This window comes from Tachysurus vachellii, chromosome 26, assembly GCF_030014155.1.
Source record: "Tachysurus vachellii isolate PV-2020 chromosome 26, HZAU_Pvac_v1, whole genome shotgun sequence".
Lineage (NCBI taxonomy): Eukaryota > Metazoa > Chordata > Actinopteri > Siluriformes > Bagridae > Tachysurus > Tachysurus vachellii.
Window position 1 is genome coordinate 10,356,164 of NC_083485.1, and position 25,676 is coordinate 10,381,839.

General features: G+C 40.2%; 2 protein-coding genes across 4 annotated transcripts; one reads left to right on the plus strand and one right to left on the minus strand.

The window, feature by feature from the left end:
- The first annotated feature begins 111 nt into the window (after nt 1–111).
- zdhhc12b (zinc finger DHHC-type palmitoyltransferase 12b) lies at nt 112–6,717 on the plus strand. The gene is made up of 5 exons (XM_060863766.1): nt 112–848; nt 1,649–1,788; nt 3,463–3,552; nt 3,657–3,823; nt 4,481–6,717. The coding sequence occupies exons 1-5, from the start codon at nt 692–694 to the stop codon at nt 4,794–4,796; spliced, it is 870 nt and encodes a 289-aa protein (XP_060719749.1). The 5' UTR covers nt 112–691; the 3' UTR covers nt 4,797–6,717.
- pkn3 (protein kinase N3) lies at nt 6,712–24,469 on the minus strand. Of its 3 annotated transcripts, none has more exons than XM_060863763.1 (22): nt 24,148–24,469; nt 21,534–21,810; nt 20,836–20,990; nt 18,588–18,717; nt 17,778–17,944; nt 17,402–17,621; nt 16,855–17,037; nt 16,496–16,605; nt 14,955–15,098; nt 14,280–14,355; nt 13,842–14,058; nt 13,551–13,644; nt 13,380–13,438; nt 13,126–13,195; nt 12,923–13,014; nt 12,321–12,497; nt 12,014–12,076; nt 11,849–11,925; nt 11,413–11,555; nt 10,378–10,485; nt 8,933–9,013; nt 6,712–8,841 (listed from the first exon to the last, which is right to left on the minus strand). In XM_060863763.1, exons 1-22 carry the CDS (start codon nt 24,166–24,168, stop codon nt 8,641–8,643), a joined length of 2,865 nt encoding a protein of 954 aa, XP_060719746.1. In that variant the 5' UTR covers nt 24,169–24,469; the 3' UTR covers nt 6,712–8,640. The 3 variants fall into 3 exon arrangements, with proteins under 3 accessions (XP_060719746.1, XP_060719747.1, XP_060719748.1); XM_060863764.1 differs by having other exon boundaries at nt 17,778–17,929; nt 24,148–24,467; XM_060863765.1 differs by lacking the exons at nt 20,836–20,990; nt 21,534–21,810; nt 24,148–24,469 and adding an exon at nt 19,587–19,900.
- Nucleotides 24,470–25,676: the final 1,207 nt, after the last annotated feature.

The window sequence follows — 25,676 nt, forward strand, 5'->3', positions numbered from 1 at the left end:
TTCGCAACATTATTATTATTATTATTATTATTATTATTATTATTAACAACAACCAAGTGGTCACGTGACTGATCTTGACCAATAGGAGGAGCCCATTTTGACAGCAGCCCAGTGGAGCGGAAATACCATGAAGCTTAATACAGAACCTTGGAGCTGAAAACACAGCGTTATAAATAAATAAATCATTAGATTTGAATATTAGATAAGTTTATTATGCATTAATGAAATACATTTTGTATCGCACAACGTCCTAGGACTGAAATTATCCGGCTTTAGAGTGAGGGTGTAAATGAGGCAGTGTTTATGAAAGCTGAGCCGCGTTAGCTTAGCTGCACTAACTTAGCCGCGTTAGCTTAGCTGTACTAGCTTAGCCGCGTTAGCTTGGCCGCGTTAGCTTAGCTGCACTAACTTAGCCGCGTTAGCTTAGCTGTACTAGCTTAGCCGCGTTAGCTTGGCCGCATTAGCTTAGCTGTACTAGCTTAGTCGCGTTAGCTTGGCCGCATTAGCTTAGCTGTACTAGCTTAGTCGCATTAGCTTAGTCGCATTAGCTTAGCCGCATTAGCTTAGCCGCATTAGCTTAGCTGCATTAGCTTAGCTGCACTGTTTAGCCGCGTTAGCTTACATAAACACCGGAAGTACATTTTCATACCTTGATAGCTGTACTTACTCCTCAATCTGTGATGTTAGCTCGATGTTTTTACGGAATACTTTAATCACTGGATATGTAAAATGTACGTCTAAGTATGCTAGGATGTTTAAAAATGTGTTCGGCTCAGGATTTCTTGTCAGAACCGCTCATGTTTTCCTGACATGGGTCATAACGTTGATTCTCTTCCTACACGACACCGGTAAGTCCAGCTTTATATTTATATCGTTTATAATACATAAACCTACAGAGCCGGTTTATTAAGAACATATTATTTAAGCCCTGCTCGTTCTTACCAGTATACAGTCAAACATGAAAATGTGATCTTAGTTGACTTTCACAGTGAAGTGGTTGCCAGAGACAGAAAAACTCCTGAACTGTTATTTTCACACCAGCACTACAGAGTTGTACAGAGAGATGTGGAAAACAAAACAAACAAAAACATCCAGTGAGGGGAAAATCTACAGCTGGATATGTTGATCAGAGCGATCAGATGAGAAGGAAGTCTATAGTAGAGGAGATGAAGTTGCCTTAAACAGGATATCTTCATGCAGCTCAGTCAGATGTGAGGAATCCAGTTTAATACTTATAGTACATTCATTGGCTATTTTATCAGGTGTAATTGTCATGTAGGGTCACGTCGTGAGTGTATCCGTACAGCCGCCTGTCTGTAATCACCAAGCACTTCCTCCATCAGTGGAAAGAAACCACCACGGGATGATCCTTGACACTTGCCATATTGCGGTGAATGTGGTGGTGCTTGTGGTGTGTGCATTGTTGTTGTAAAGGTTTTAAACAGTGTGTGTGTGTATATGTACTGTATCCACTTTAATACACACATTTACATCATTAGTCCACCTTGTGCGTACAGTTAGAGATTATAGACTATCACGATCATTGTCTGACTACAGCACTACTGTTAGTTACAGAGTGATAGTTATTCGTGGTGTCACTAAATCCACAAGTGTGCGTTTTTAATTAATGATTTTTTTTCTTGGGCAGATCTCCGTAGAGAGGAAGAGGCGGGTCGACTCACGTTGCCGGTACTCTTTGTGCTGCTCGTGCTGCTTTCTGTGCTGCTCTACTTTGCTGTGTCACTAATGGATCCTGGATTCGTGTTGGCTGATGACTGTGATCTACAGGTAAAACCCTAATAGTTTATGGGACTTTTATCTCATTTTATACAACCGACGGTTAAGGGCCTTGCACAGGGGGCCCAACAGTGGCAGCTTGGTAGACCTGGGAGTTGAACTCACGACCTTCTGACTGGTAGTCCAAGACTTTACCCACTAGGCTAGAACATTCCACAGAGTACCTGCCCAGAGGCAAGCTTATACACCAGTTTATTTCTGTAGCCTCCAGCAGGATTTGGAATCAGAGTCCATTGTGCTAACATTTACAACATGAAACCTGCAGAAAATTCAGATTACAGACTGCAAATTCCTGGTTTTATTACAACGTTATGAACAACAGCCAGTGAACATTCATTCCTAAAATACAAAGACTGAATACACTGCTCACACAAGAACATCAGTGTCTGATGTGGAGGCCTTGCGCCTCCTTCATGTGCGACTGCTTCATGTGTCAGAAGCTCTTCTCAAAACGCCAGCAGCACCAGTGGCATTGGCTGGACTGCAGACACACTGTTCACACACTTTATCCATATTATAAAACTAGAGCTGTAGTGTCACAGCTAATTAGAGAAACTGGAAAAGTGTAATCAGACTGAAACAAAGAATTTAGGCAAAAGTCCAGTATGAAAAATTTGTCATGTGGTTAAAGGAAGATAAAACACTCATTTTTATTAGCGTTATTTTTAACATGATAGATTTATTGTTTAGTATTTCAGGAAACCTGGGCTGATTCCTCGCTATTCAAGGCCAGTCCTTGAGGGTTTCTACATCCTATTTACAGCTGTAACTGCATTTGTAACGGTCTGTTAGGAAGCCTGTAGTGTCCAGTTGCAGCTCTGCAATCTTCAGCTTCAGCCAAGAGGAGCCTTGGCTTGGATACGAAATGAATAAAAAGCATAAAGTTAATCAAGTATATCAATGCATAGTTTGTTTTTAATGAAACGTCTTAATGAAACGTCTAATGAAACGTCAGGACTTGTATGGAGGACATGAGAGTAATCTAAAGCTAAATCTGAAATTGCATTTGTTGGTATGACGATTTTTCCCTGTAAGGAGACGTTTATTTAACTTTTATGAAAGGAGTCTCCAGTGTCTCCAGCACTTTGTAACAGTCAATAGAGAAAAAGAGAAAGCAGAGGCAACATATAGTGAAAATAGTATAGTAGAATAGTAGTAACTATATGTGAAAACCTGCTTTTGTGGATTTTCCATGATGTTAAACAACAATAAAATCTGACGTTGTGCTTCAATGATAATTGCTGAGGTCTAAGAGGAATAAGACACTTAAGACTATAAGAATTAATTGTCATGGATTAAAGGACAAACAGTTCAATAGAATCAAAGTAAAGGAGATATTTTACTTGTATAAACAGACTTATTAGTTCAGTGCACTGATTTAAAAGACAGTAAAAAAGTGAAACAAGCATGAATTGATTATCATCAAAAACACAGACAACTGATGCATACCAACAAATTTTGTATGTAAAGTGTAAATAATTTTAGAGTCTATGGGATGCAGATTGGTCTTAAGTCTGAATTAAGTCTGATCTGAATTAATCCTTCTCTGTGTCATATCTGTAAGAGGCTGTTAAACTGACTCATATTGTATTCAACTAATGAATCATTGTCTTAATAGTCTGAAGCAGGTTGTTGTTGTTGTTGTGAACACTCATTTTGTTTCAGTTCACACTTGGCATCACTGAGGAGCAACAGGACATGATTCCACAAAGCAAACCATTCCGTCAGCGTCGCTGTGGTCATTGCCTGTTACAGGTGTGTGTGTGAGTGTGTCACTTTTCTTTCTAACCAACGAAGTTCGTTCTTGCAATAACGTGATTAATCATGATGTATTCTTACTGTCCGTGTTCCTCTCACAGCAACCAATGAGATCCAAACACTGCCAGACATGTCAGCACTGCGTGCGCCGCTACGATCATCACTGCCCGTGGATCGAAAACTGTGTAGGGGAGAGGAACCATCGCTGGTTTGTGCTTTACTTGGCTGTGCAGTTTGTCGTGCTGCTCTGGGGGCTACATGTGGCCTGGTGAGTGTGTGTGTGTATGAACATGACACAGCATGACACAGGAAAAAAACACAATAAAGCATGTTGTTATGGTACGTTAATCTCACACGTACACATTTATATTATAGATGTAAGAACATTCGATCTTTGAAATGTATTAATGAACACATGGTACTTTTTGTCTTTGCTGTTGAACACCTCCATCCTCTCCATCTCCCATCACCATCCGCTCCATGTCCCTCTCCCATGTCCCTCTCCCAATTCCATCCTCTCCATCTCCCTCTCCCCTGCTTATATTTAATACGACAAAACGCACAGCTTGTCATGTTTGTCATCACTCGTCAGCGTCTGAAAAACCTAAAATCTTTACTCTGACTGGTACAAAGAGCTGAAACTGGATACTCATTCCAAAAGTGTTAATAAACCTCTCCTCTGTCAGAGAACATCTTGGTGACTCTAAAAACACACAGACACTGAAGACTCCTGCCATAAAATGTTAAATGAATTCACCTTATTTTTTCCCCACTATAACCCAGTGTTTTATTCTTCAGACCACAGCAATTATTCTTAATTGTATATGCATTAAAAACACAATGTTTTTTTTATTTTATTTAATCGAACATCATGAAGCTTGTCATGTTACAGAGAAACCAGAATGACCTGCTGCTCTGTATTTAGGTCAGGCTTCAGCGATGCGGCGACGTGGTCGGTGTGGCTGAAATCGAACAGTGTGCTGCTGGTGACGTGCGCCGTGGTGGCGCTGATGGCGTTGACCGTGCTGCTGCTCCTGGGCTCCCACCTTTACCTGGTGTCTTTGAACACCACCACTTGGGAGTTCATGTCACGCCACCGCATCTCCTACCTCAAACACTGCGGCGTCGACGAGAATCCCTTCGACCGCGGGACCTTACGCAACCTGTGGAGTTTCTTCTGCATGTGGAGCACAGTGGTGTGGGAGCAGATGTACTTCAGGCAAGACTGCGATCCTGCTTAAAGCAGCACATCGTGTGATCGGAACATTTTCTGGTAACATAGCCAAGTAAATAAAAATATTACATCTTGGTTAGAAATCCAATCCCAATAAATACATTCCTATTATTGCTCCGGTTCTTTAGAGATTCTCAAGTGCATGGACATAGCTGTAGTTAGAACCATGTAGAGCCTCATTTATAGCAAGTCTAAATTGACCCAAAGGTTTGGGTTTCTGTTTTTCCTGTGAATAGATCTGTAGGAAATTTTCTAATCAAAGTTGCAGCTGCACTTTTAAAACGTAATCTTTAAAGTCAATGTTTCAGCCATGTCAGAAAGAAACATTTATTTTTTTGGCATCAGACAAACACAAAATTAAAAGCTTACCTCATGTCAACTTTTACTAAAGGAACATCTGCATAAATGCACAATATAACAATGTGAAGATTAAAATACAGGGTAAATGACTTGACATTTTACAGCATCACTTCCCTCTGGGGTTTTTAGACAATTAAGCAAACTGTGTAAATAACAAATCCTTTTAATTTTATTAAATCAAACTTGTATGTAGTAGAAAAAGCATCACATAAAGCACTTACGCCAACATGAACAAAGTGGCGGACGCAGACTGCAGTCATTATATCGGGTTAATTGGCACCGTTTTGTAGCTGAACAGTAGATGTGAAGCAGGTATATTAGTTCAGTTCACATTCATTATAGCTACATTAAACTAGCTGATGCGATAACACGCACAAATCTGTGATCCGCCATCATGACTGCGGTTTTCTTCTAAGGCTGCTATTGAATTCTCGATTCTGATTGGTCAGAAGGCGTGGCCTATTTTTCTATTAGCATGGCTCTGACAGTAGTTAATGCGCTTGTTCTGACCTTATCGTTTTTATAGTAATAACTTACACAGGTAAATTTGTCGATACGATCTGTGTCAAGTTACAAGCTGCAATTTTTGTCTGATTAATTTGACAATTAAAAAAGAGAACAGTAAAGATAGGATGGTGACGGTACAGTTGGGATCTTTTTTCCAGTTACTTTGACGTGTCATTTAATCACAACCTTATCGGGGTCAAACATACAGAGTAGGTGGTTGTTAATGACCTGGTGTTGAGTCATTGAACTTCTAGGCTTCAGATGAAAAATACTGTAACTCATCTGGTCGTGATACGGTTTATTTAAAATGTACTTAAGCTCTTATGGACTCAATATGAACAGCTGTGAAAGATTCGTCCCTGCAATCTTCTGAATATCGGGTGAAATTGTTGCCTGTTTTAAGACAATTTACTTTACGTTCCATGTATTTGGCCGTTTGGGTCGCTGGCTTGTTTTTATACACATTTCTGTTTGAGTTTCAGAAATTGACAATCAGATCAGTAACCTGTACCTTCTTAAATTAGAGCCTTTGAAAATGGTAAAGTAATTAAATGATGCCACAAAACAGCTTTCTGAAAAGGAAAAAAAAATAATAATTGTCTTACAAGTTATACAGGGTTTGTATATTAAAAACAGAAAAAAGAAAACTCCAAGCCTTCCTTTTATTTTTGTATAATTATAGCCGGTTCTTTTCATACCATCTCTTGGTAAGCAATTTAAAAAGAGAATGCGCATGCAGAGGTTTTTAGCTTTGACCCTATTTTGTACTGATGTTCGGTTGCGGTCCGTTCTGTTCCGTCTCTCCTTTATAGATCAAACCATTAGAATGTCTTCTGTGCAATAGAAAGATATTTTAAAACCTTAAAAGGCAAAAGCAATAACGATTTCTCCTTTTAAAGTTACTTCCAATAAATTTGCACTTGACTGTTTCGGTATTTGTGCTGAATTCCGACACACTTTAACTCGGCGTTCGTTCAAGTTGCTTATGCAAAGTTTTTGTGACATGTAATGATGTACAGAGTCACAGTGGCAGTATTCAATAAACTGAACAAATGTAGACACGTTTGTATTTTATTTGTGAAAATACATTCATCCCCTTCCATTATGTTTGTATTTTTTTTCCTTCATTTGGCATGTATAAAGGGAAAGTCCCATTTAAATACTTTAGTGTTTCTGCTCACAGTAATCACTGTTCAGTAGTAAACCGTTACTTCAGAATTCAGCAACACGGCATCTAAAACACAAGTAACGCAAATAGACAAATACATTACAGGATGTTTACAGTTTGAGTACAACATGATACGAGGCTTGTTTCAGAGCCGAGAGGCTGCAAACACGTTAGATGCTTAAAACAAATGTAGCTAGATTGTAAATGTCCCACACACACACACACACACACACCATGCGGAGACAATGAACTGAACAGAAGATTCAACTGGCCAAAAGGTACAATATATAAAAGTTGCTTAATGACCTATTAAGTACTATAAATATTCTGTGTAACAAGAGTCGTGTGATCATTTAAACTTTAAACTCTTTGGGTTTGAACAGTATGTAGATTACTTTAGATTCCGGAGAGCAGGTAATGCCGGTTAACCAAACAACTTATTGTACCTTTAACGTTCATCAGGATGTGCAAATACATACATTTGAATTCGATAACGTTGCCGTGCATTTCCTGGATACCTGACAGGCTTCTTCACCCACCGTCTGGATGTGTAACATTAGTATAGACAAGATTTCTGATGGTATCCTGTGCTTTAAAAAAAAAATCCCTTTAATCAGAGTATCAGAGCAGTTGCTGAATCCCGTCAACATATATTTATGCAAAATATAGAACTCTTTTTCATGCGACCTTCGGCCCAGGAAATGACGTTCTAAGTCGCTTAGATTTAAATGATACAAGATTCGACAGCTGTCCTTAGACTTCCATTATCAGGTATTTTGTATTCATTATCATTAACTGCTTGATTCTGGTCAGGGCTGCTGTGGATCTGGAGCTAAGCCCAGAAACACCAAGGCGTAAGTTAGTGTCAATAGTCAATACGCCTGCATACCTCCAAAGCTACCAGCTAGGTCACTATACCAGTAATTAAATTTATGAGTATGTGTCATCTATGGGAAATCTCTCATATAGAGATGAGGTCAGACTGCATTGAAGCATTTGGTCATCGTAACCATTTACATCTGGTAGTTATACTTACAAAGCTTCATTCAGGTGGAAATCATTCGAATAAAAAAAATAATAGATACATACAAACCTGACCAACATCTCAGTTTCTACTCGGCTTTAATGTAAGAGTACATCAAAGCTCTACAGCTCTAAGCTGGAAGACGTCTGACCTCAGAATCTATAATGAGATTGAAAAAGGAAAAATGTAACTAAGCATCGACGTGTCTTCGTTTGAATAAACTGCGATCATGTGTGCAGACGGTACAAGACCCCGAGCTCTAGAGATCAGGTTTTTATACCAACTAAGAATGATCCAGTAGTACTAGTTCACTCATGATCAGGATTAACTGAGGCTCCAACCTGGCTGGATAAATACCTCAGACACACCAGTGCTTTGTGGAGGCTGAAAGTAAAAAAAAAAAACAAAAAAAAAAAAAGTGAAAATTCCATTCAGCATGGATCTTCTACAATAATAACAGGCACACAAGCGCACACACACACAATGCATTGCAGGACAGGAAAGCATGTAGCTCACAGTGATAGCAGGTTCTCTTTCATTTTGGTGGCAGGACAGCATTGAGTTATAGCTACACTGCAAGTGCTTCTGTCATTCATCAGTAGAAACTCAGATGTAGCTCAAGCACACGAGTGCAGCCAACAGCAGAAAAAGCACACAGACTTGTGACAGTGAATCAGCTTCACTTGGTGCAACTGCATAGGTAGAGAAAAAGAATGAAAAGAAAGAGCTCAGGCAGGATTAGGACAGAGCCTCGATGTGTCACGTTCCGATTGTCCATCAAGACTCAGGCAGTCAGTGAAGCGAAGAGAAGTCGAAATCTGCAAATATCTCCTGCTGCTCGGCTGTGAGGAAGAAGGGCGTGTGTGGAGGGGTAAGCACGGGCTTTAGGCGCGTGAACTCCTCGTCAAAGTTGCTCACGTCACTCGGAGCTTTGATGCTCGGCAGGAACGGAGGCTTCACTCGCTTGGTAAGTAAGGTTTCCCAGTCCACTCCCTGTGCAGTTACAAAACTCCTGAGTTTACTGACATGATTTATTATTAGCCGTATTTACAAAAGGTGTGTACTGAGTGTGCAGGAAGGTCACCTGAAAGAACCTGTGCCTTTTCACCTCGTTAGCGTCCTGCTCTCCAGCACCGAGACGTTTTTCTGGGTTTTTCTGCAGCAGCTATGAGAAAAAAAAAAACCATTACATTTCTGAACCCCTAGGCAGTGGAAAAAACAAACAACTAGAATAAGTCACATTATCTATTCATTGCCATCATCAGATACACTGCCATGGGCTTTACAAATGCAATAATATTTTAAAAGGAGCATGTAAGTAAATAGGTGTGTGTGTGTGTGTGTGTGTGTGTGTGTGTGAAAAAATAAATAAACTTGCTGTTGTATAAATCCTGCCTGACAGTAAAATACCAAATATCATTCATTCATTTTCTACCACTTATCCGAACTACCTCGGGTCACGGGGAGCCTGTGCCTAACTCAGGCGTTATCGGGCATCAAGGCAGGATACACCCTGGACGGAGTGCCAACCCATCGCAGGGCACACACTCTCATTCACTCACACAATCACACACTACGGACAATTTTCCAGAGATGCCAATCAACCTACCATGCATGTCTTTGGACCGGGGGAGGAAACCGGAATACCCGGAGGAAACCCCCGAGGCACGGGGAGAACATGCAAACTCCACACACACAAGGCGGAGGTGGGAATAGAACCCCCAACCCTGGAGGTGTGAGGCGAACGTGCTAACCACTAAGCCACCGTGCCCTAGCAAATATCAGAGACACTCAATACCAGAGGAATCACACAACACACTGCAGTTGGTCTCTACTGTCTCTGCTGCACAGATTCTTGACCTGGGCTTGGAGGATCACACACCCTGCACATTTTAGCACAAGTAAGTGTGTGTGTGAAAACACTCAAATGTGCAAGACGGGGGTTCTGGAAACCTGTGAGCTGCTGGGATTGGTATGTGTGATAGAGTAATAATGACCTGAAAATGTAGGCTAAACAACCAAACTGAGAGAACACACACACACACAGGAAGGTTGTGTGTGGAGGGGTAAGCATGGGCTTCACACACACACACACACACTAAACGTGTAACAAATTGTCTCCATGTTTGCAAATAGCAGAACAGGCAGAGGCAAAGAATTTAGACATGGTTGATATAAGGCAGCGCATAGTGTTGCTTCCTCTACTTATGTAATTACAAGATCTACTTTAAGTGTCCTGATAAAAAGAACATCCCCACAAACCAATCAGAAATGAACTGAGTATTTTCTTAGACATTGGTATAAAATACCATCATCTCGCTCCTTAATAACTCCAATACACCACAACCACTGTATCTGAACCTGAGATATGACTTACACAATCCTCAGTCGTTAAGCATGCTTATAGAATCCACTCACAGTTTGGTAAAATAATATAACTCCATGTTCCAAGTGAGCAGATGTCCTACAACACAGTCGTCAGTTTAGCATTGCTACAGAGAACAGGAGATGGAGGAGATCCGCACTTACCTTCTGAACGATAGAGACCGACTCGGGGGAGAGAAACCTGGGGTAACGCACTTCATCATTCACTATGCTGTCAAACACTTCCTCCTCATCATCACCTGGGAAGGGAGACTAAGAGAGAGAGAGAGAGACAAAGGGATAGCTGCCATTATGAATGAATAGATCAGATAGTGATGCATTTTTGGCAGTTACTGAGTGTCTATGCATTTATTACGTTAGCTTCCCTCAAAGAGGCTATATTTTATCTAGACAAGCTGACAACATATGTGCTGTAAGAATCAATCAAAGTCACATTAAAGCTGTTCATGAACAAATACAATATATACGATTAACTGACTATTTTGTACAAATTAAACTCACATCTATCTGGAAACAAGTGTAACATTTTAATAACCGTGCTCACAGGAATGATAAATAAATATGTGCTGCATATCGACTTATTTACTCCAAACCAGCCACTCTTATTATCATAAATTCCTTTCTAGACATTGCAATTATATTTGGGGGGGAATAAACAAAAACTAATAAAAGTTGGCGAGTAAGTTCGCACTCAATAAAGAAGTCAGGGTTTTTATCCCCGAATTTTACACAAATTAGTACATTTTGAATCGATCACGTGGCCCTTTACTTTCCTAACTGCATCATTTTCTTGCAATGAATCTGATTTTCAACTACGCACTGCTCACATTACAGAAAAAAGGAAGAGGAAGCTGTAAATGCCATTTTCAGCTCCATTACTAACAGAACCAAAGAACCAAGACTAAATATTCTCTAAATACTCTTCTTTCCCTTCAGGGGTTGCCACAGCGAATCATCTCTCTCCACCTATCCCCATCTTCTGCATCCTCAACCAAGACTCTAAATATTCACTGTTCCTAAGGAAACATGTCCTGGGGTTGTAGGGAAGTTTTTCATCTAAAGCTACTGTTGACGTTCGATTGTACATAACTATATAGCCAGTGTTAAACTGATGATACTCATAATACTTATTTATAAATGAAATCTGTTTTTAAAACAGATAGCTGGCCTTGAACTGACCTCTCCCACTAGCATCTCGTAGATGAGTACACCGAGACCCCACCAGTCCACAGCGCGGGTATATGTGCTGTCTGTTAAAACCTCAGGGGCCAAGAACTCTGGAGTTCCACAAAATGTGGATGTCCGGTCACCGTGTCCCATACCTGACGAGTATAAAGCATGAACCTACTCAGTCTCTAATGCCCAATTTCTCCTTAAAAACATTAGTGAATATAAATAACCAGTTTTGAAGGTTTCTCTGCTTAAATGCAACATTCAATCTGTATCAGTGTTGATGAGCTTATACTAAAGGTATTTAAAAAAGCTATTAAATGAAACTGAACATAGCAATAAATAGCTCATACTTTTACAGAAAATTTTACATGAAAGTATTATGTGTCATTCTAGCAGTAGGAGTAGGAGGCAAATATATTTTCCACCAATTATGTGGCATTACCTTCTTTGCAAAGTCCAAAATCTGCTATTCTCACAAAGCCGTCAGCGTCCATCAACAGATTGTCAAGTTTCAGGTCCCTGTTGAAGAGCATAATGGAATTTAATATTTCTTTTAAAGTAAACAAGGCTATGTTTTTAAACCCGATACTGCAAAGAGAAAATTTACCGATAAACAATTTTGTTCTGGTGCAGAAACTCGAGACCCAGGAGTACACAGGCAGCATAAAATCTGAGCAGAGCATAAAGGAGGCTTTAAGTCAGATTGGTTATGTGAACGCAGATAGAACGGGTTTATTATATGTTGCTTTGAAATTCAGAGGATTGCAAGTGTTTGGTATAAAAGTGGTTTTCTGCTTTAAGGTAGAACAATATTTCTCCAGCACATTCCACCTGTAAGATCTGATGTTTGCTTGTTCAGTTTTGTTGAACTTGACCTACGAGTCTATAAAATGTAACGCTTGTATAATATGTACCGGGCCTGGCGTTCAGTGAAGATGCTGGAGTGTATGTGTGTCATCAGGTCACCTCCAGGTGAGTATTCCATAACAAAGCACACGTGGTCAGATGTCTGGAAGCAGCCGTGAAGGTTGACAAGAAATGGGTGCCTGGATGCATTGATGGTCTCAAAAATCCTCTTCTCACACATTAGACTAATAAGAAAACAAAAAAGCGCTCACATCAAAACGTGCATTAAAGGTATTTAAAAGGACAATACAGTTTCTATCACCGTTGTTTTCTTAGAAAAGTTCACCTAGTCTAATGACAGAAAATCACAAAATGCTTAACATTACCGCAAATAAGAGCATAAATTACTTTATCACTCTCCTTACCTTTACCCAATAAAAAGATTGGGTAATTTAATTTTAAAAAAAAAAACAGCCCCCATTTAAGCATTTAAGCCTCTATCATGACTTAACTCAACTGACTATCAATCCAGTTTCGAGGAAAACATCAAAATCAAGACTATGCTATCATGTCCCTGGATTTCTGAACAGCTCGGTCTACAGATTAAGACAGAAGCTAGGGCTTCTAGCTAGAGAACCTTTTTTGATCTATTTATGTTTTTCACAGTTACCTGTCAACTTCATCACGTGTCACCACATCGCCTTTCTTCAAGGCTTTTATGGCGTACAACTTCCCTGTGCTCTTATACTCGGCTAGCAGCACCTATAAAAAAAATTTAAAAAAATAATCACAGAAAGAAAAAACTTTATTTCACTCTTCCTGACAACAACAGGTTAAAGATTAAAGATTAGCTAAACACTGGGAGGATATAACCTTTCCAAAGTGGCCTCTGCCAAGGACAGAGATACAGACGAAATCATCCATCTGCAGTTCATGTGTTTGCCTGAAATAGAGACAGACCATTAGGTTGTGTGAACTGAGGAGTTGAGATGTACATAAAGGAAGGCATTATAAAACCGAAGAGTGATGTGATGAAATAAAATGGAAAAAGTGAAAGAGAGAAACATGAGAATGAGAGAGAGAAAGAGTTTGTTCTGTTCAACAGGTGTTGAAGACAGACAGCTTACTTAGGAATGGGTTGCAGCACAGCTCTCCCTCTGCATTCAGCTTGGTTGCCCTTAAAGTTCTACATAAAACATGACAGAAGATACAAGAATAGTGACATATCCAAACCTAGACAAATACAAGTCACTCAGAATCGGTACACTTAATAACAGTGGACGAATGACTGTAAGTACCACGGACACGGGGCTCTCTGCCTTTGTCAGATAGAGACGAGGGGGTTTGGGAGGTCGCTCCTCGCTGAAGTTCAGTTTGACAACTGCAGAGTCTCTAAAAGCAGAATCACAAACTAAGAGGATCAGTATTCGTATAGCATGCAATAAAACAGAAGCATGTTTAATGTTGATTAACAATGAACACTGCAATGAGCCACAATCTGAAATGATAGTTAAATTCTGCCATAACCCCATGAATGGTGGCAAATCAGCTCAGTTGAAACAGCTGTAAAAACAGTATTCTGAACTCACTCTGTTGGAGGAGGGGTGGAAGTGGAGTTTTTTTCTGCAGATGGAGGGGAAGTAAGATCAGGTTGTTGGGGTGGTGGTGGAGAGGGCAGGTCAGTGGCGGCCAGCGGGGGGCTCATAGCAGTAATGGTGCTGCTGCACGGTGGTAACACACTCATCATCAGGCGGCCCCACGTGGCAAAGTTCATGTTCATCTGCGCAGCCCTTAAGAAGTTTTTACCTAAATGGAAAATAAGGAATAAAAGTTCTTATATCGATCCTGAAATATCTTACGGTCGCTGTGTGTTTGAATGTTTCAAAGGGATTACTACAGACAACGATTTGACATTTCACTGAACTGAGATGAAAACAAAAGGAACTGGAAGTCTATAGGTAGTTATTCACAGCTACTGTGACAAAAAAAAGTGTACCGCTAATAAGCGCTGTATAAATATAGAGTACCTTTCTCTTTGGGGAATATACGCTTCTGCCGCTGTAGCTTCGGGTGCCGCTCAATAACAGGGTTGGTGAATCTCACCTGCAGTTCGATGATGAATAATTTGAAATATTATATATATGTATATGAAATCTACTTCTTAATAGCCACACAGCAATATAGGGGAGGCCAAACAAGAAATTCATTAGCAAGCAACCCAGGCAAGCAAAATCTCCAGTTTGCTGCCCAGCACTATGATTTGTTTACAAAGAATCATGATTGATCAGATGTGCTAGCTAACAAAGTTGTAGTTAATGCAGATTAAGTGAAGGAATTCCATCCCATGTAAGGAATGACTGTGCAGCCACTGACCCTATTATATAACATTCTGAGACTTTGACAAAAATCCCCAAATCAGTAGTGATCATTCAGCGGTGACACCTAGACTGAACCATGGCCAAGTTTGTCATGGAGCATGTGGTGGATTTTGGAATTGTTCGCTGAAGATACAGCTTATAGATACAACGGAAAATATCTGTTTTATGAATTAAAAGTCAAGTGCTGTGGTCCTTAGGGTTACTTGTCAACCTGTAACTAACAGCCTAGGTACAAGATCTGCTTGTCCCATTCCGATTTATTCACCCAAGAAAATCTGTGTGTTACGAATTATTCAGTAGCTGCAGTTTGTTTCAGTGTCTGACCTCGGTGAACAGTGTGCCTTGTGGTTCCAAATAAAGGCACATGCCATGCCGCTGGTTATCCAGAAAATCTTCCAGGCGCAGGAACTTCACAGCACACAAAGCTCTCCAATCCCGCCAATACACACCAATCTCCAGCTCCCGGGACTACAAAAGCAGAGAGACTCGCGTTAACACTTTTTTTGGCTCCAGAATTCCATTTCAGACATTTCATGTAGATTCTTGTTAACAGTGTTACTGGATTAAAAAAAGGTATTTTAGAGTAAGAAAATCTGCATTCTATACACACACGATTGCTGAATTCTTCACATCCTCTTACAAGTGAGAACAGCTTAACTCTGGTGAGCTAGACCGTTGTTAACTGAATCACTGGAGTAAAGTTTTCCATCACAGTGAAAAATGTGTTTTTATTCCTTGCAGACATGACTGAATTACCCTGTGCGATCTTGGACCCATAACTGAAAGTAGACTTGGCCAATTGCTTTTGTCAGCCCCCGAGGCTGATGGGAAATTAGTGATAAAGAAAACAGTTACAGAACACAGCAGATAATAAAGGCTCTGAGAAGCTGATTACACTTTGTTTGAAAAGACATATTAATAAAGGCAGGAAAAAAGTAAATATAAAACTACATTAAAAACACCAATAGTGAGGTCAGGACTGGAACAACTAACCAGTTTTCAAGATTCACTACGCATGCGAGTGGGGTAGCTGTAAGGCAAATGCCTAAAATCTTTGAGAAGATGACAATTTCTTTAATCTAAGAAACAAGGAGTGTAGGTGTATGATCTAGATTAGACACTGCGGTCAAGCCGTTCTTGGCTTGAAGTCCGAGATAAACTGGCACTGCTTTCTAAGTGGGAGGGCTGGCATTATTCTCTTCCCTATCCAATCATAGGCGTGTGTGAGGAAGAGGATATTAAAGCACTTCCCACTCAGTGTGTTAGACTTCCCTGTGATACATCATGAGCACCTCAGTATGCAGTGGCTGTCTTAGTGTGATGCTGGAGGAAGCAGGTGTTTTAGCCCATTAGCCCTTCTGGTAGCCGTCATGCGATAGGGGAAAATAAACAGCAGGTAGATTTTGGTAACGTCTAAATATTAGTGTGCCCCCCTCACATTTTTTCATCTTAAAACTGAAATGTTGTCTAATCACTAATCAAGGCCATTAAGAATTCGCACTAAATGTTAGTCCTGAAGTGATCATAATTACACATTTATTTAATTACAGTGCCAGAAAAAATGGCCCTTTTTTCTGTCATCTAATGTGTACGAATCAATAATTGAAGAATCTGCTGACTCCAAAATCAAATAAGACCATTTTGTCTGTCGCTCCCTGGAACTTTGATTAGGACTATTGAAATGATTAGGACTATTAGGTTGAATAATATATAAAAAAAAAACGACAGATGGTATGCTGGACTCAAAAGCAAGACTTAGCAAAAACAATGCCTGGTTAGAATTTGAGACAAAAGCAGGTTTAAGGGTCATTTCATCAGTTCTTTAAATAAATAAAAATATCAAACACAATCTTTGCACCACAGACCCTCTCCAGTTCAATGGTGAAGCTTTGGTCCCAGGCTTCTTTGCCCACAGGCCGCCAGTTAGTTCGACCAACCATCCGGTTATCCACCTTCAACACTGCGCTGATTTCCGCTGTGGTAAAAAAAAAGTGCACACACAAAATTTCTCTTTTTGTATTGAACATCAAACGCACAAAACCATCTCTGTACCACCACAGTAGCTTAATCTGATTCCAGCAAGATTTTCTGCAAATCAGAAAAGCTGTACTCCCAATGCAATACATTTCCAATGCGGTTGTACGTCTTAAACCGATCAGTTAATGTCTTGTGGTTTTAATGAAAAAAAACAAAACAAAAACAAAAAAAAAACAGCAAGACCTACTGGACATTTCATCGCTTTTGGCCATCTTGCCATTGGTGCTACGTGTGGAAAGGCCAGTCCTCATTCTCAGGGACTTGGCTTCAGAGGGGCTGCTGGGGGAGGAGGAAGCACAGGCCACGCGAGAGCGGCCTGGCACAGATTCCAACAGATCCTGACAGCCCATTAATCTGACTTCCAGCCGACCTACACAAACGCACATAAACCATGCTCAGCAAACGCAGCCACACATGAAGTCACAATCATTACAATATCTGTATGGAACTTTCTAATAAAATATCCAACAATAATTTTAAATCAGGCCTTCCTTTGTACAAGCGTTGCTGTAACGTGACGATGCTGTAACGTGACAATGCTGTAACGTGACGATGCTGTAACGTGACGATGCTGTAACGTGACGATGCTGTAACGTCTTTAAATACGGAGACGGGTTGTAGATTAATTATACAAGAGCTTCTGTGAATTATGTGACGCAGCATGCCTATGGTGTGATAGCAACTCAAATGCATGACAGAACTTTGTGAGTGGAGAAGAAAAAAAAAAAAGAGACCTGTAAGACTTGCAGGTTTGAAGAACGAAGATGAGGAGGCAGATGGTGAAGAGCGCTGACGGTCCCTCTGCAGCCCCAGGATAGGTGAGGTCCCCATGGTCAGCTCCGCTTTAATGTCAGCCAGTTTGGGGTGGTCTGGAGGAAGCTCCATCAGCCTCCGCTCCAAAGACAAACGCAGAAGATCCAGCTTCTGAGAGGACTCTTGCAGGCGAGCTTGAGCCTGAACACACATTTCCAACAACCGGTCACCCTCCTGAACAACCATGTAGTTATTACATAAGGAGTATCTCCAGAACAGAGCATACAATACATAAGTGCATGCAAGAATTTTAATTCTGCTTAACAGAATACAATTAAAAGATTGAAAATTTCACACCTCGGCCAAGGCGCGTCGGTCTTGAACTCTGCGACCTCCGAGCTGCCTCACCACGTTCTTGGCCCCTTCAGCTACTGCAGCCTCGATCCTCAGGTGGTGCCGAAGCTCCTCCATTCTCAGCTCCAGGGGGCTGATGGTCTCCGAAGGACGACCTGAGAGCGCACGGGCTGCTGTGTAATTTTAGCTGTCTTTAAAATTATTACTTGTCGCTTTCTCTTACTCTTGGCTGAGTTTGTGTGAGAACTTGTATACTCCATGTCAGACAATACAATGAAGATCCTCTCACAACATATCTGGGATTAAAGAAAATTACTAGGTTCTGCTTACACCACCAACCACGATGATTCAGGCTTGTAAAGAAAATGAGGTCAAGAGAGAAACAAGATTGTTATGCATTAGAGAAAACACTTTTGTAGCTGTTTGAGGCTGTATAAGCTATAGGCTGGTAACCTGAACTCACCCTTTAAATCGATCACTGAAATGAAGTCAAATACAAAAAGCTGACAGTAAATAACAGCAGCATGAGTTACAGCAATATGCTCCTGGAACATGATGCTGCATCTGTATCTGCTTGTTTTAAGATATTAGACAGAAGATACAAGCCCTTCAGTGCATTTTCAAAAAAAACAAACAAAAAAAAAAAAAGATTTCTTTACTGACAGGAAATCAGTGATTGGAGCATGACAAAACGTCCCCTTGTTCAAGTTTTGTTTTGTTTCGTCTGTGCTGACGCTGGCTTTTTCAGGCTTTCTATTGTAGTGAAAATTGAAATGTAGAAGTAAAGGAGAGTCTTCGATTGTTTGCACTCACCTTCTGTCTCGGAGGCCTCACGCTCACCCTCTCTGGCCTGAGTCACTTTAACAATCTGCATGCGCAGCAGCTCGATTTTAGTCCTACTGTCCTGCAGCATCTGCTGGGCTGTGGACAGCATCTTTCGGTCCTGGTGAGGGAGATTGGCATGTAAGTAAAATAAAGATTAAGACATTGGAAGTGAGAGCTAGAGTTGGACGATCGGTCAATAGGCGAGGGATGATGAATTAGACAGGCAGGCAGGGAGCGAGGAAGAAAAAGTGCAAAAACGAAAGGAGCGTAAACAGAAGAGTGAACAATATTAGCAGAGAATGACCTTCCTCCAGTAATATGATGACAAACAGATCAGTTACTTTGTGGTGGCCTTTTATAGCTTCCCATTATTTTCTTTAAACATATGCATTACATCCAGGCAGGTGTCTAGAAAAGAGTTTTATTAGACATGATACATAACAAAAGTCTGAAAGAAAAATATGTTTTTCACTGAAATTAGACAGTACAGAAAGTGAAAAACCCAGTTGAAAGTGAACACAATAAGAAACAGCACAGCTTACGTGACACACACTTTGGGACGTATTACATGTAGAGGGCAGTGTTTGAACTGTAACAGAATGCAGCTTTAAGCAAAGCCAGTGTAAACAATAATCAAACAGTGAATGCAACATTCATCTGCAGGCTCTGAACAGTGCCTTCGTTTGCTGAAATTCAAAGCCTAAAGCAAATAAAGCTAGAATATGAAATATGAGATGGATGGTGCATGTCCTTCAATGCCTTTTTAGCAATTTCGCATGCATTTCTGGACTGAATGGAATGGAAGGGATTGCAATTGTATTTCATGCAGGAGGTAAAACATCTGTCTGGAGGTCAGAATATACACAAAAGAACGTTAAGACTTTTCATTACCATTTTACTGTGAATGGATTATATTTCTAAGCATACATAACATAATAGCAAGTCCAAACTGCATAAACGTTGCATAAATATACGAAAGAACACTACCGTCCACAGCGCTCTCCCTTTTTCTATGCAGTTTAACAGCTCATCAGTCATCTTTGGTGGACTTTTAGACTCCTGAATGGCATCTCCTCTTTCCTTCACTCTCCCCATCAGATGTTCTCTCCTGCTCCTGGTGTCCTTCTATCACCCCTAGTCTTACCCTGTCACGCTACTAGGCTGTTTGTGCCTTGAGCCAAGGTGCTGAGTTCTCATCTTATCTGCCATCACAGGCTGAAAAGCCATTCCTCACCTTCTTATTCTGGTTTAGTGTCCTTGCATTCTGCCTCACTCTCTCTCTCCCTCCCTCCCTGTTCTATAGAGCTCAGTTCTCTTCTCACTCCTACCCTCTCTTCAGTAGTTATATAGCTGTGTGCTGCTGCTGTTCTCTCCAGCTTGGCTAGCCCACATCAGACAGCTACAGCATTGGTTAATTCAGAGTCACATGGCCAAATGCTGTCGCCAGGCCCAGGACAGGAGGTACGTGTTTAAGGTAAGTGTTTGTGAGAGAGAGACAGAGGCTCTGTACTCAGTGCTGCATGCATCCCAGATAGCAGTGAAAGCATAAATCAGAGCCTGCCAGAACATTTAGTACTTAGAAGGCAGCAGTAGCAATAGAATTGGAGTAAGGAATGTGCAGACTGGCAAAGTACAATCTCTGCTCTACTGGAGGTCATGTGTTCATCAATCTAAAATACGTACCGGACAGCATGTAGGAATCCTTTACGAAACAGGGGAGGAGAATCATAGTAATCCAATACAGAAGCAGCAAGTGCAGAATAAAATGCATAACAAGGTATATAAGTGCAATTCCCAAAAATTAAATAAAAGGAAAAAAATGCAATTCCTTCGAGGGGATGATTACAGCTAATATTTATATAAATTTAAAAAAAATATATAAATATGTTGGCCGTCAGCTAGGGACTACACCGAAACACGTTTCCAGAGTTTACTTTCCCATTTAAAGTCTAGGGTTATTCTGTTGCCATGGTAACTTCGAAAACACTTATTGTGGCAGTGAAACACTGAAAATATTCCCCCTCCCTAAATTTGACACATGCTTTAAATGCGTGTCACATGCGCCGTTTACACGTGTTACTAGATTAATGTTAGTTAACACCACGCATGTTAAAGACAGAAAATACGTCTGTTTTTCAGATCAGAAATCATACTAACATACCAAAACTTAGTAACCTCAAACACACACCCATATACGATAACCTGAAATGGACAAGGTGCTGAAGGAGAGCCTCACCTTGACTGAACAGCTGGCATACATCTGGATAATGTTCTCAGCTCCTTGCTTCACCTTCAGCTCCATGTTCAGCTGCTTCCTCAGGGTGCGAATGCGACTGCCCAAAGGAGACGTGGAGTCCTCCCAGTGGCATGGGTCAGGAGAAATGGCAGTATCTGTGGGAAAATGAGCAATGAAAGCTTTTCTAAGGAAGTGACAATTGAATAATGACTGAGCCCTAAGCAAAACTAAGAAATCTGATTAGATCAATGCAACTCTGCATTCAAACCTTTCCCTGAAATATGAAAGCAATAAAGGTGCATTGCTTTTGTTATTCCCTGAGGCAGGTATCGATAAGTCGTTTAAACCACAAAAACATGGCAGACGTTAAATAAGTAAGAGCATAAACAACTGGTGGGTTCTAAGAGGTAGGAGGCTGAAAAGGGAATTTCAAGAAGGGAAATGTAGTCATGAAACACACCCCATATTCTTGTCCAATATTTATTCAGTTTATTCAAGTAGTGGTGTTTATCAAATGTTTCATTATGTCATGGCCAAAATATTTAACCTAATTGTACAACCCAGCAGGAAACAATTAAAAAGGGACATTGAGACTGTAAGTTTAAACTGTCCTTTCAATATATTTGCAGCACTGACAACTTGCATTTATGTACTTAAAAATGGACCATTTTTATGGCATTATATACTCAACACCTTACCTGTGGTGGTCTCTCTCTCTGTAGCCATGGCACGTGCATTCAGCTCCTGAAGCTCCCAGTGAAGCTGCTCCAGTTTGCGAGTTGAGGCGCGTAGTTGACCCTCCACATCAGCGGCACTCTTCTTGTTGGTGACAGCACGCCGCAGCCGCTCCGCTGCCTCCTTGATCTTCAGTTCTCGCTGGATCTCCTGCCTCAGTAGGGACCGGGCGTCTTCAAGCTGCTGTTGGAACACCGGGTCAAGAAGGTCGCCCTCAGGAAGACTCCGCAAGCAGCCAGCCTACACAAAGAGTGTTCGATATCAAAATAATTCACTCTGGATACTTTTCACATGATTAATATGACCTTGAATTTGTCCTTGAGTTGTAAGTTAAATAATCTTAGCGCCATGACAGACACAACCTGTTTCACACGCTAATTGCTGATCATCGCATTTGAGCACACACACATACAGTACATACATTATATGGAAAAAGTGGTATAATACCAATAACAAAAAATATTTTTGGTCAAGAATCAAGAGACCAAAATTTGCTGTTCTCTTTGGGTGAAATCTGTCTCCCTTCTGTCATTCACAACAGTGAAACATGCCAAATTCAGGCATCTGTGAGCAGGCAGTTTTCACTTTAAAAAGATGCAGAGCAGTATCTCAGAGGAAACAGCTGTAAAGTCCTCGCCCTCCCTGTCTGTTAGACGTTGCATTATGGAGAGAGTTAGCTAGCGGGTGGAACAAAATTAGGAGAGAGAATTTACTTTTTTAAAACCCTTTATCGAACATTTAAAAAGAAGCTTCCAGAATAAACACTTTCCCCTATAAACACAAGTTTCCCTTCTCTGGAAAGTGTTTAGGACAGAAGACTTGAGGGAACTCAGTGAAGTGAATTTAACTAAGTGAGAGGGGAAAAAGTGGACGGGGAAGAAACGGGTAACAGAACAGGAATTTACTTGTTCTGCACATGTTCCAAAACATGAACTATAACTACAAAAATGGCCTCAAATAAAATTAAGGCGAGGCTTATCACACTGATAGTACTATCTGATGACTTTATAGTGTGAACCTGTAACAGGCAACTGAAGATAAACAGCATACAGACATCCAGCGTATAGCCTAGCATCTCATTTTGATCAGTTTAGCAGATTTTATCCTTTTTTCAAGAGCGTGTGTGTACCAAGGCACAAACAGGAAAGCTAAAAATCATTAACCAGGTTTGCCAAATTTCCACAAAATATCCAGCCCAACTACAGCACACAATCCACACAAACAATCTGAAACCAGCACAAAGGCATTGGAATTTACGCATTGAAGATGGAAGACAGCCTTTTTCCTTCTTTTTCCAAGCCTATCCATGTGAAACAATGCTTTGCAGAAGAATTTCACATTTCCCACTCCATCATCCTCCTTTCCCTCTCCAACAACGAACAACTTTTTTGACGAAATTTATGATTTCATTCTGATTATTCGCTACAAAAACAAGATACATACAGGAACAGAATATAAATACATAGTATTTACATGGTAAAACTCTACTTCAGTAGCCCCAATAATATCTCAGTAACCGTGTAGTGTGATATCATTTATAATGATAATGTTACTTCACATGACTGTGACACGGTGTTATCTAAATAGTTTTTTTTTAATCATTGGAAAGCTTCACTACAGTCAGTAATTGAACCCATAACACGTCTGATCTTGTGCATTTAAGGTTTATCGTATAGTGTGTCTTAAAGTGTAAGTCAAAAACAAATCCTGCAAATCACAGAAAATCCCTGAGAGTGACTGAAGTTTAAATAATTATTAGTTTCATGTGTTTAAGCACAGATTATAAATGTTATGTTATAGAAACAAAGGTTAGACTGAGTATATAATACGTCTGATTCAAGAGTCAAGGGAAAAGTTAGATAGTAAAGAGGCAGTAAGAACTGGTCAAACCTGTTAAACCTGAAACTCTTAGTGATGATAGGACTGAAGAAATAACAGCCACAGACAGCGTAAAGGGAAAAACTCTGTGTGCTTCTCTTAAATCGTACCGAAACGAGCGGGGATTGTGATTTATCATCATTTATAGTTTATGAGTTTGTTGTTGTTTTTGTCCATCATTCCAAGAGCAAAGAGGAAACTCATCTTCACTTGTGTCTACAAAGGTCATATTAATAAACACGCTCATCACACAAACATAAGATAATAATAATAATAATAATAATAATAATAATAATAATAATAAAAGTAAAAAAAAAAACGTTTAGAATTGTGTTCAGAATACACAATTTCAGTTGTGTTACATCAATAACAATAAGTTTTAATAAGATTTTTTTAACAATATTAATTTTACAATAGTATCCACAATAAATTAACTCATACATTAAGCAGTAAATATGAGTTTATATAATTTTTCATTACTGAATAATTCACTTAATGTTATTATTAATTCACAGAGGTTCAGAGAGTTTGAATTTAACCGACGCCAGGTAGGTGAGCTAACCAGCTAACCTGCTAACCTGCTAAGCTAACCTGCTAACCTGTTAGCTTCAGTCAACGGTGAGCAATTTAACATGTTTGTGCTACAGGTAAATGTTTGTTTTGACAACTTGACACCCTAATTATTTAAATCTTTCTTACCTGAAGTGTCACACCGGCCATCTCTCTCTCTCTCTCTTGTGTGTGTGAGTTTGAGGGGGAAAAAGCAGGAGGTCTCGGCTTGTTTGCTGAAGGACCAGCTAAAATAAGTTAGCCAACTTTAAGAGGAACCTTTAAGGTCCTCCTGATGAACTTAGTCGTGTTTTAATAAAACAAACATGTCGATATTACATCGAAATCCTAGGAGAAAGGTGGAAAATCTCGCTCACACACATGACAACCACAAGTTGGCTCTCAGGGATGAAGGTTAAGTGACAGGCTGTTTACCGGTACAAAAAGTTTTTCCAATTCTTTCCTTTTCCCTGAGGTTTGAAATTCCACTGACGCCTCCCTGAATAATGATTGGCTCCTAAGCCTGTCAATCACAAACACAACCCAATTAATACAGGCTTTTTCTTCGGCGGAGGCGGGTTTATGGAAATTAGCTGATTAGCAAATTTTTGTTTATTTATGTACGCGGGCTGCGCTGTTGAATTCTCGCTTTTGATTGGTCATAATGTTGTGATTAATTTGCATTACAGAGGCTCTGATAATAATCTATAGGCTGTAAGTCAATTCAATTCAATTGAGACAATTTCCCATTGTCTCAAAACAGCTTTACAGAAGTATGGAAACAGAAGAGAGAGAAAAAATAAATATTTAATAATATAAAATAATAATAATAATAATAAGAAGAAGAAGAAGAATAAGAATAATAGTAATAATAATAATAATAATAATAATAAATAAGGATACAAATAAATAAATTAATATATACAATTAAAGTTTAAAATAAAAAATTTAAGATACAAAATTTATGATACTATATATCTATCCCTATCCCTAATGAGCAAGCCGGAGGGGACGGCAGCAAGGAAAAACTCCCTGAGATGATATGAGAAAGAAACCATGAGAGGAACCAGGCTCAGAACAGGACCCATCTTTGTTTGGGTGACACTGGTCAGGAAATGATGTAAATGTTCATTCATTCATTCATTCATTCATCTTCTACCGCTTATCCGAACTACCTCGGGTCACGGGGAGCCTGTGCCTATCTCAGGCGTCATCGGGCATCAAGGCAGGATTCACCCTGGACGGAGTGCCAACCCATCGCAGGGCACACACACACACTCATTCACACACACTAGGGACAATTTTCCAGAGATGCCAATCAACCTACCATGCATGTCTTTGGACCGGGGAGGAAACCGGAGTACCCGGAGGAAACCCCCGAGAACATGCAAACTCCACACACACAAGGTGGAGGTGGGAATCGAACCCCCAACCCTGGAGGTGTGAGGCGAACGTGCTAACCACTAAGCCACCGTGCCCCCTGATGTAAATGTAAATAATGTCCTTTCTACAACAGTTTATAATAGTGCAGCCAAGAGCTCCTGAGGAACTAATGGGTCATCGTAAACTCTGAGTTCAGCACAGACCTGATTGCTGATAAAGACCAGACCATACAGCTGACTGACACGACATTGGTTCAAAAGAAGGCATGACAGTCTCCGGACGGCTTCATACACAAC